Here is an 11,373-nt window from a genome sequence, read left to right as displayed (position 1 = left end):
TTAAAGGAGTTGTGAGAAAATGGACAGGGAGAGGCCCTCACTTCTTCCCCCTCCTCCAGCTGGGTGTGCTGCCTTCACTTCTCCTTCACACGGCTCAGTCCCACGGGGATGTCTCGCTCCCCTTCTGCCCCCAGCCAGGCTCCGTGACACACACCTCTCCTATATATGCACACCCTTCCCAGCCTCCGGCTCCTGTTGGACATTTCAGAGGTGGCCCAGCCCTCTTCCCTCCAGAATTGGCCCTGGAAACCTGCCAAGATGCTGGTGCCAGGCCCGGGGCCAGGAGGGCAATGAGTGTCTTCTTCATTAATCGCTCTTACAGAGGCTCAGAGGAACTCGGTGGCTTGTCCTGGGTCACACAGGAGGGACTCAACAGGAACAGCAGGTGACATACTGGACAGCCCAGGACGGGAAGGGCCATCTGACTTCTGGCTGACTGCTGGCAGTTTGTGCAAGGCAGCTTCCTGCTCCAGTTCCCCACCCCTCCCGCACCTGCTGCCTCCACCACCAGGAGCCTCCTTCCTCCTGGGCGGGTCCTGCAGAGACTTGTTGCTGTGCTCAGGGCTGCAGGCCTTGGAGCCCTCGGAGGCCTCGGAGGCCCACTGAAGCAGGACGGGGGCGGTGGGCTGCAGCAGGAGGCGTGGCCTCCACCACAGAGCCTGCAATTGGAGGTAGAAGGGGCAAGGAGGGAGGCCAATGTACAGATGGGGGAACTGAGGCACAGGGAGAGGAAAGATGCAGCTTGCCTAAGGCAGCACAGTGCTCCTTTCTACATTTACTCTCTGACCCCTGACCTGTGCCCACGGCCGCCCGTGTCAGCCTAAAGTGGCAGTGTCAGTATCAGTCCTGACCCATCTCCTCCTAGGGGAAGTCCAGGGAGTTTTGTATTTGAGACTGGCTTGGTGACTTGAGATGAGCAGCCTTTATACTTGGCCCTCAACTTCCCCATGTGCTAAATGGGCTCAGAACCTCCTCCAACACCCCCCGACCCCAGCCCACTGGTAACATCTTCGGCAGTAGGGATTTCAAGGTGGCCCAGGAAAGGGTAGCTCTTGCTCCTCGTGGGGCAGCCACTGAGAATTCCCAGTGGGAGTGTAGGCCAGCACAGTACTGCCGAGCCAAAGAGGGGCTGAGTCATGACAGCCCACCTTGGGCCCAGGACTCTGTGGTTCAGGAGCTGGGCACAATGCCTGCCTTTGGGATCCGGAGCAGGGCTGGCTGCTGCCCAGGCACAGCACATACGGGCAGCGTGGGCGGGCAGCTCAGTGTCCAGCCAACGGACTTAGTCCCTGTTTGCTCATTGGAGAACTGGTTAATATTCACCAACAGCCTCCCCTGTTGTCGCTCTGGGCCCACTGCTTAAATACGGACGAGGACGGGGTTCTGTAACCTCAGCCTCAGTCACCAGCACTGACCTGGGACACTGAATCGTAAGTATGCCTTCCACTGGCCAGAGCCTCCACAGAGGCCCCCACGTCCCTGTGCTGCCCAGGCAGGCCTGGGATGAAGGAGGACGGAGTGGGCCGGGGCTGGGTCTCCCATTGTCATAGTAACAGCAGCCTTAGAGGTCCTTTCCCGCTCCCCAAGCCTGCCCAGGGCCCCCCAATCCCTACTGGTGGATAAAGTGTCCTCTGTGAGCACGAGTGGAAGTGGGTGTCTGGCCCTGGCACCCTGGGGCCCCAGGAAGGAGCACCTTTCAGTCGGCACAGCTCCTGTGTCATTTTTGCGGGTTGTCTCCTGTAGGCTGCACCACCTCCCCTACCGCTTGGGTGAGTATCTTTCTCCCCTTCTATAGATGAGAAGGATGAGGCCCAGGGAGGGGCAGTGAGGACCAGGCTCCTATAGGGACCAGGTGGTGAAGCCAGGCCCCACCAGGAGCCCAGGTTCAGCCGCTCAATGGGCCTCCAGCCTCTGCAGATGCCCTGAGCAGAACCGCACCCAGCCTCGGCATGGAGGGGTCGCAATGGGCCTCACTGCACACGAGGGGCCTGTGGGAGTCAGGGCAATGGGAAGCCCAGGGCAGGGCGCTGTCGTCGGGGCTGCGTGCTGGCTCCTGAGCCATGGCTCCAGCCAGGCAGCTTCTCAGCTCCTTGCACGCAGTCAGGCATTGGGCCCCCAGCAACCTTCAGACGTGGTTACCGTGCATGTTCCCATTTTACAGATGAGGAAACTGGGGACAGAGAGGTTCGGAACTTGCCCCAATTTATGCACCAGCCGGGATTCAAACTCAGGCCACCTAGTTCCAGCACCCATGCTCTGCATCCTGTTCCTACTGTCAACATGATTCTCTCTGGTCTCAGTTGGGGAGTGGAAAGTCCGGGCTGGCCTCCAGGCTTCTCTGATGCTGAGTGACCCTAGATGACTGCTCAACCTCTCTGTCTTCTTTGGAGAAACCTAGAGAACTTTTGCTTTTTTCCCCTCACTCCATCCCCGCCAGTCTTGACCTCTGGGGCATTGGGAGGATAGGATTTTTCTGTTGTTGGTTTTTGGAGACGGGGCCTACAAAGATGACTCTATGGTGGCTGAGGCAACCTTATAGTGCTCTGAAATATCCACAGGAATATCCATGACAACTGATGCTTCTGGAGAGCTGACTGTGTGCCCCGCATTTCTTGGCACTTTGCATGTATTTGCACAATAGCTCTGTGGGGAAGTGCAGCCTTATCATTTCCAGGAAACTGAGATTCGGAAAGGTTAAGTAATTTATCCAAGGTCACACAGCTGATAGCAAATCGAACTCGGGCCTTCTGGCCTCATAGCGCCTGATCTTAGCCACAGGGCGACGCTGCCCCTTTTCATTCACTCAGGCCACCTTTGAGGTTTTCTGCTTCGAGCCCTCTGGATTCAGCTTTATACACAGAGAAGGGCTAAATGGCGGGTTCTAGAATCGAAATGCCTGGGCTTACATCCCAGTTCCATAAGCAACTAGCTCTGTGGTTTTCGGTAAGTCACTCAAACTCCGAAGGCCTCAGTTTCTCCATCCACGAAACAGGGCTAACAGTAATGCCCACCTCACAGGGTAAGCTTCGAGGGGAGAGTGGCTGAGACAGTGCGTATGCAGCCCCTGCTGTTCCTAAGTGTGAAGATGACAGTGATGCTGATGCTGGCGTTAGCCGGGCATAGGGATTGGCAGCTAACAGGCATAAATCAATCCTGGAGAACTGAATTTTATATTTTCCGAACTCAGAGGCAGTTCTGTGCTGAGCAGGGGCCCTTCCTGGTCTGTGCAAGGTGGCGGCTCGCCGGGAGGAAATCTGCCAGTTCTCAAGGGTGAGCTCTGCCCGTGTGCAGGAGCAGGGAGGGCTTTCACACCTGGTGCGTGTCCGCCGCCCATCACCGTGTTGGTTCCTCACGTCGGCCCCTCAAGAGGTTCTTTTCTCCACTTTCCAGGCAGCAAGCCGAGGCCCAAGGAAGTGAAGCCCCCTGCTCATGGCAGACCTGGGTCACACCTGGGCTTCTTAGCGCCAGTTTTCAGCAGGTTGTGACCTTGTGCCACAATGATCTCCCTGGACCCCGCTGGGTTGCTCCTGGTCGCTCCTTCTGTGTTCCTGGGTGGAAAAGGTGTGAGAATAGGCAAAGCCGTGGCTCACTTCACCCTCCCCTCGCTGCCGAAGACTGCGCCCGCCTGCCGCGGACCCTGCGCGTGGCGCTGTGACGGCTTCATCCTTTAGCTTTGAAGCTTGGCCCGTATACCTCGTTCGCCATCTGCTTCCTCATGTCCCGTCGGCTTCCAGACACGAGGCTTTGGGGGTGTAGGGTGCTGCCTTTGGTAGAAGGGTGAGAAGAGAAGAGACTCTTGAGCCCCTGAAGTTGTAAGGAACCGACTAGGAGGCAAAACGAAGCCAACGGGAGGCTCAAGGCCGTCCTCAGCGTCCCTCAGGGCCCAATTCTGACATTCCTAGAGTCTGAGACCTGAAGAGATGGCAGTCTCGGTCTACATCTCAAGTAGGGGAAAACTAAGACTTGTTCCAGCTTTGTCACTGCCTCGCTGTGTGGCCTTGGCAAGCCCCTGACCCTCTCTGGGCCTCAGACCATTAAAAGGAGAAAGTCAGAGTAGGTGAAGTAACGCCCAGGAAGATGGATTAGTGGGACAAGTGCTCACCCCAGCTGTCGCCCCTCCATCACAACCCCAGCCACCTTGCACCTTCTCAGAGGCCAGCAGCCCCCGGGTAGTGGGGGGACCCCTCACCCCAGCCCTCCGCATGGGAAGTCTCAGCCCACGTTGCTGCCCCAAACCCACAGACCCCTTTAATTCAGAATCCGGCGTCAGTACACAGGGACCTCAAGTAGGTCTTTATGCACGTCAATTTACACGGTCGGGGAGAGCGAGGCCCCAGGACCAGAAGGTGCTTGCCCAAGGCCAAGCGGTCAGTAGTGGGCCTGTCAGGCCCGGAAGCCACAGCCTCCAGCCCTGAAACCACTCTGCATGTTTAGTGTCCCCACCTTGTGAGGGCCCAAAACTCTTCTGATCTCTGAGCCCTGCAAAGACTGGGAATTTCCATAAACCGAGAAGGACAGTACCGGGATTCAGCGGGTTCAGTAAAGAGGAACCTGAGGGAAACGGGATAGTCAGGCCTAATTTTAGCACCATCGGCAGCTCTGAAACCACTGGCTGCTTTAGGAAAAACATACACATGTTTATGTAAATGTGTGATCTGCTCTGTTTGGGTTATTGAGAGGCATGAGGGCCAGAGAAAAGGCAGTGGAAAGAAACCAGCATTGTGCTCTACTTTGTTGCTTGATTGGAAAGAAACGTTTAAAAGTCCACGGGGGTACATGCAACCCAGAATTTCTTGTTTCTAACTTTTTCCCCTCTGGTTTTCATATTCCAAATTCAAGGATTCTTTTGTCTTTGCGTTTTGTTAAGATGAAGTTTTTAGTGATGTGAGTAATAACTAGCTATGTGGTTGCAGGCATCTCTCCCCCGCTTGGAACTCGGTTTCCCCATCTGTGAGGAGAGCAGGTTGTATGTAGGAGGCTGCAGGCTGGTGGCCGAGGCTGGGTCACACCTGGAGCAAAGGGAGCTCTGCGAGGCAGGGCAGGTCCATGTTGCTGTGGGGGACATTGACTTTGACCATCACTAGATGGAGCCTGTTCTTGCTGGTCCAGCCACAGGCCTCGCCACTCCCTATTGTCTCCCCCCAACCACCATGGAACACATCTCCCTCTCTGGCTTATCCTCTGAAGGCTTCAAGTCTGCGCCCTTAGCAGCCTCTTCCTCAAACAGCTGCTCCCTCAGGTCCTTCCAGTGGAAGGTTTGGTAGCTAGACCTATTTCACTGAATTCTCCCAACAATCTCCCTTTCCATACAAGGCAAACTGAGGGCCGGAGAGACTAAATGACTTGTCCTAGGTCACACAGCTGGTAGTGGCAGAGCCCAGATTAGAATTCAGATCTGTCTGAAGAGAAAAGAGATGCTTTTTCAACTCCTCCCCCTGCCAAACAGGCACACACGAGCCCCCGCTTTACTGGAGAGACCAGCATCTCTCACACCCACGTCACTGCTGAGCCCAGAGCTGGGGCACAGATGGTGACCAGGAGGAGCAGCTTAGCTGACTGCAGGGAGCACAGCGCAGTCATGTAGCTGAGGCCGCAGACTCCTCGTGAGGGCAGCCCTCCAGCTCAGGGAACTCCTCGGGGCTCAGGCTCGCTGCAAGTGTTGAGTGGGGACAGCCTCCTCCTGAGTTTCGTCAAAGCTCCGCTGTGTGCTGGCTCTGTGTCATGGGGCAACATCCTCTCCTTTCTGGGCAGCAGCTCCTCTGAGCATTAAATAACAGGGTTCAACAGCAGCCCTCCAGGGCCATTCCAGACCCAATGATCCCTGAACCTGATCTGAGCTGCTTCCTGGGTAATTGTGCATGTGTACATTATGCTTCCCGTGCCTCAGTTTCATCTTTTGTAAAATAGGGGCTGTGGCATGCCCAACTCGGGTCACTGCCGATGTTAGTGGAGCCATGGAGAGCATGGACTCCAGACCCAGACCACCTGGGTGTGTTATGCTGGTCCTGCTGCCTTACTGCTCTGTGACCTTGGGCAGGTGACTTACACCTCCCTGGCCTTTGGTGCCCTCATCTGTAAACCGAGACTTGTCACGTGACCTACCTCCGGGGTCCATGACACCAGGGCAATGGGATAAGACAGTAAAGTGCCTAGAGTGGAGCTTGGCATGCGGTAAGCACCATCAAAGTCTTTGCACCGTTCTGAGTCTTTCCTTGATGGTGATGTAGGACAGTGCTTGGCACAGAGTAGGTGTTTCATAAACTGTGGTTGCTCTCCATGGTACTGATGACTGGCCCAGGGACTCGTCGTGTGGCCTGACTGGGGCTTGGTGCCCCTTCTCTCTCTTGCAGGACAATGCCATCCTCCGTCACATGGTGCCTCCTCCTGCTGGCATGCCTGTGCTGCCTGGTCCCCAGCTGCCTGGCTGAGGATCCTCAGGGATGTGCTGTGCAGGAGACACATGCAACTGCACATGATGAGGAACACCTGCAGGAGCCAGCCGAACACAAGATTGCCCCGAACCTGGCTGACTTCGCCTTCAGCCTGTACCGCCACGTGGCCCATCAGTCCAACACCACCAACATCTTCTTCTCCCCAGTCAGCATCGCGACCGCCTTCGCGTTGCTCTCCCTGGGAGCCAAGGGCGACACTCACACCCAGATCCTGGAGGGCCTCAGTTTCAACCTCACTGAGCTAGCTGAGGCTCAGATCCACGACGGCTTCCAGCATCTCCTCCGAGTCCTCAACCAGCAAGACAATCAACTGCAGCTGACCACGGGCAACGGGCTGTTCATCGACAAGACTGTGAAGCTAGTGGATAAGTTTCAGGAGGATGTCAAGAACCTGTACCACTCAGAAGCCTTCTCCATCAACTTCGGGGACACCGAAGAGGCCAAGAAACAGATCAATGACTATGTAGAAAAGGGAACCCAAGGAAAAATTGTGGATTTGGTCAAGGATCTTGACAAAGACACAGTTTTGGCTCTGGTGAATTACATTTTTTTTAAAGGTAAGGTTGCACAACCAACCTGAGCTAGTTCCCATGGAAACAGCCAACAACATTGCCAAACACTCCCTTCTTAAACTTTCCGAGGCAGTGCAGGGCGGAATCTTGGGAGGTGCTATTCAATTTTCCACATACAACCACTAAAAACTTTCCACGAGCAAAGAAGGTTGGGGAATGGTGCTCTCAATAGGCAAATCATTATCTTCTCTGCAGCCTTTCCAGAGCTGTTAGTGTCCTGCAGTGCATGTAAACTGCCACCTGGGAGGGGGGTACAGTATGCAATGTCTCCCAAGATAGAGACCCAGAAAAGCAAATTTTAGTAGAGGCTATGAAGGGAATAGTCTCATGGGACGCACTTCTGACAACTCTCGTCTAGTGGAAATAGGGACAGCTTGAGAGTCGGAAAGACCCCGGTTCAAATCCTGCCTCTACCACTTCTTAGCTGTTTGACTGTGGGCAAGTCATTTTGCCTCTTGGAGGTTCCAGTTTCCTCTCTGTTACCAGGACATCATAAGATTCTTGGTGGCAGCTTCCTGTGAGGTTTAAACACGTTACAAAGAACACGGGACTCGGCACTCCCTTAGCAGGTGTTCAGCCAACCTTGAATGTCAGCCTGCCTCCTCGCTGAGTGTTGAAACTGTCAGGAACCTGTGGGTCCCAGAGGGCATCCTAAGGCACTTTAAATGCCCATGGGAATAGCCTGGGGTGGGAGGGGAGGGTCCAGGCCAGGGGCTGCTTCCTGCACACTCTTGGCTGCTTGCTCTACAGGCAATAGGGCGATGGAGAGGTCCCAGCTGGAGTCAGCACTTCTATGTCTCAGCTCTGCTGTGGGCTTTAGGGTGGGGGCTCTCACCCCATCTCCCGCCTCAGTCTCCATCTCCTGTCCAATCAGAAATTTGGGCTCAGGGATCCCCGAGCCACCCGTCTACTCTCACCTGCCGGGACGGTGACCTTCTCTTGGTGTGGCAGCGGGGAGCTCCCCAGGCATCCGCATTTCACATGCTGGTCCAGGAACAGGAAGTTAGGGTGAGATCAAGAGTGATTTCCCTGGATGATAAGAACTGTCACCTGACAATTGGCAGGGAGCCCGAGGCAAGGGGATGCAGAGTACAACTCTTGCCCATAATTTGCATTTCAAATATCCCAAGCCACCAGCAAACAAACATGATATACAAGTAAAAACGCTTACTCTGCACAGCCAGATGGGCAGCCCTTCCTTTCTATAATATAGATATTCTGGATCCTTCTCAAGTCCTGCATTATCCTCGCAAAAGTCCGTCAGTTTTCTGACTGTTCCTGTTAGCCCCGTTTACAGATGGGGAAGCTGAGGCTCAGAGAGAGGTCTCGTCTCGGAGGTTCTCGGCTCCTTCATTCTGCTACCCTATTCTAGACCTTTTCCCACCCTGGCTGATGTCCACCTTCCCTTCTCTCCAGGCAAATGGGAGAAGCCCTTCGAGCCTGAGTCGACGACAGAGCAGGACTTCCACGTGGACGAGAAGACCACGGTCAGGGTGCCCATGATGCACCGCCTGAGCAGCTTTGACGTCCAGTACTCTGACGCGCTCTCCAGCTGGGTGCTGCTGTTGGACTACGCGGGCAACGCCACGGCCTTCTTCATCCTGCCCGACCAGGGGAAGCTGCGGCACCTCGAGGACACGCTCACCAAGGGGATCCTCGCCAGGTTCTTGGGAAACAGACACTCGAGGTGACTTCCAAACCTTGAGATGCCACAGGAGGTCAGGCCAGTAGGTTGGAAGGGGGGTCCACATCCCATGGCACACAGCCACATCGCGTGACCTTGTGAGTCCAGACAGAACCCAGCGTCCGTTCAGGTAGCACCACTCAGGCTCCGGGAGAGGGACGGGCCCACAGCTGAGGAGGTGAACGTCCTGGTCCTGGGGACATTCCCCAGCACTGACACTGCCCCTTCCGGTGCCAGGGCCCAAACTGGGCGAGCAACACCAGCACATGCCGTGGGGGAACCTGGAGGACGGGGTGGGTTCCCTGGCAAAGGGAGCAGTTGCTGTGGAGCAAAGGCTAGAACGTCCACGCTGGGCAGGGGGAGCTGCTGAGAGCAGGAGAGCAAAGGCCCAGAGTGGGGACTGCAGCACATGCTGAGGGCGTTGGGTTCCTCTGATGTTAGATCGGGGTCGTTGGACCGGGTGCTCTGGAGTGAAGCGATACCTGAGGCTGCAGCCCAAATAGTGCAGATCTCTGAATCCATCCAACGCCCAGGCCTCCTGCACTGTTCTATTATGTACATTATGAAACAGAAATGAGAAGGCAAAGAACTGTGAGGTTAAAAACATGAATAGACGTTTTAGGACCTCTTCCCCGCCTCCTGTGTTCGGGCACCAGAGGCAGAGTAAACAGAACAAGGTGGGCTGGATCCAGAACAGACCAGACAGAGCCTGAGTGCCAGTCAGCCACATGTCAGATCCGCAGGGTGGCACGGCGTCCCCATGGAAAACGAGAGCTGACTCAGGCCCCCAGTCACTCATCACTCACCAAACAGATGTCACTCAGAATCTCACCCCACACCTCACATTCCCCTGGGATTCGGGCCCAGAGAAGGCCCACTCTGGGGTGGCCAAACCCTGCAGGACAGTGTGCAAAGTGCTTCCCAGAGGACACCTGGATCTGCTTGGAGGGCTTCTCAGAGGAGGTGGCATTGGAGAGGCTTTGCAGGACAAGAGGGTCCTGTGATTCTGATGTCCTCTGACACAGGTGTACGCGGCCTAAAAGCAGAATAAACCCAGGCTGACCTCACGTCCTCATGTGGGCAGGGGCATAGGGGGCTAAGTGGGAGAAAGGCTCAGAAAGGGAGCACTTTCAATGCTCTGAAATAAACTCCTGTGTTATCTAACCTTTGTGACAGTTTCGTCAATGTACATTTGCCCAAACTGTCCATTTCTGGAACTTATGATCTAACAAGCATCCTGCCTGAGCTGGGCATCACCAAGGTCTTCAGCAGGCAGGCAGACCTCTCCGGGATCACCGAGGAAGCGCCCTTGACAGTGTCCAAGGTGAGTCTGTCCCTGCGTCCGTGGGGCAGATGTGTGGGGGCCGCAGCTCAGGGTTGGGTCTGAGGACGCAAACACGCCTGCAGGCGGAGGGCCTCCCAGGAGGGCCGCTACCTCCAGCTGGATTGGATGGGCTCAGAGGGCAGAGCAGAGGAGGCGGCCTCAGCGCTGCTGGCGTCTCAGGGACCTCCTCCAGGCCAGACACCTCGACCTCTGTGCCATCTGTGTGCAGGGCCTTCCCTTCTTGGCCTCGATGGACCCGTGTTTACAAAGACAGGCTTAGGCTCAGGGCTTTCCGAGCACTTTGGGCCCCTGAGTCCCCTGACTCTGGGAGATCCTCGCGAGTCACTGAGTCCAAGTGAACCAGGGACTTCGGCTGAGATGCCAGTTCTTCAGGAGAATTGCAGGTGATCAGAGACACCAGTGCAGCTCAATGACCGGGCACCAACCGAGTGCCTGGTGTGGAGTGGGTGCTGAGAAGGTCCCCGTCTCAGCCTGGTCCCCAAGGAGCTTGAAATCTGCTATACAAACAAGAGATGTGCCGGAAACCCCTCTCCCTCCTGAGGGTGAGGCTGTTTGCAGGGAGGCTGAGGACGGTGGCACGGGAGGAGGAGTGAGGGCGCCATGGCGGAGTCAGGCAGCTGCTGGAGGAGGTGAAGGAGGCCCGTGGGCCCCCTGCAGAGAGTGAGGACGAGGATGGGATGCAGGCCAGTGGATGAGAGAGGCCTGAGTGAGCCCACCAGAGAACGCCCTCCTCATCAGGCCTTGCTCCCAGGCCGGGGTGGGGATCCTCCCGACCCTGCTCAGAACAGGCCTCTGTGCCCTCTCCCCTCCAGGCGCTGCACAAGGCCGTGCTGACCATTGACGAGAAAGGCACTGAAGCTGCTGGAGCTACGATGTGGGAAATGATCCCCATGTCATTACCCCCAGAGCTGGAGTTCAACAGGCCCTTCATCTTAATCATCTACGATAGAAACACCAAGAGTCCCCTCTTCGTGGGAAAGGTAGTGGATCCCACCCAAAAATAACTGCCTTTCTGGTTCAGCCCTCCCCTCCCAGGCCAGGTCCCCACCCCAGACTACATTAAAGAATGGCTGACCTGGCCCAAGCTTCAGTGTGACGGGCAAAGCTCTCATTTCTTGGCTCTGAGTCTGTGTTGACGACCCCACGATGTGTGTGCAACCCAGGTCACAGCAACCTTCCCTGTATCCACCGTATTCATGTCAACTAAGCATTTACCCCACACAGGCCCTGTGCTGGGCCTCGATGAAATGTTGGCTGAAACCCACAGCTTCCTGAAAAGCTCCAGACCTCCCAGTCTTGTCTGGGAATCCCCCAGGAGGA

At 56.0% G+C, this 11,373-nt stretch overlaps 1 protein-coding gene across 4 annotated transcripts; it reads left to right on the top strand.

Annotated features, from left to right (window-relative positions):
- The first annotated feature begins 269 nt into the window (after positions 1 to 269).
- On the top strand, positions 270 to 11,143 carry LOC100065068 (alpha-1-antiproteinase 2-like). 4 transcript variants are annotated; one of them, XM_070249147.1, is made up of 6 exons: positions 302 to 385; positions 1,330 to 1,430; positions 6,351 to 7,009; positions 8,441 to 8,711; positions 9,885 to 10,032; positions 10,866 to 11,143. In XM_070249147.1, exons 3-6 carry the CDS (start codon positions 6,355 to 6,357, stop codon positions 11,055 to 11,057), a joined length of 1,266 nt encoding a protein of 421 aa, XP_070105248.1. In that variant the 5' UTR covers positions 302 to 385; positions 1,330 to 1,430; positions 6,351 to 6,354; the 3' UTR covers positions 11,058 to 11,143.
- The last annotated feature ends 230 nt before the right edge of the window (positions 11,144 to 11,373 follow it).

Source organism: Equus caballus, chromosome 24, assembly GCF_041296265.1.
Source record: "Equus caballus isolate H_3958 breed thoroughbred chromosome 24, TB-T2T, whole genome shotgun sequence".
NCBI lineage: Eukaryota > Metazoa > Chordata > Mammalia > Perissodactyla > Equidae > Equus > Equus caballus.
The sequence above is the reverse complement of the archived record's forward strand: the minus strand, read 5'-3'. Positions and strand labels throughout refer to the sequence as shown.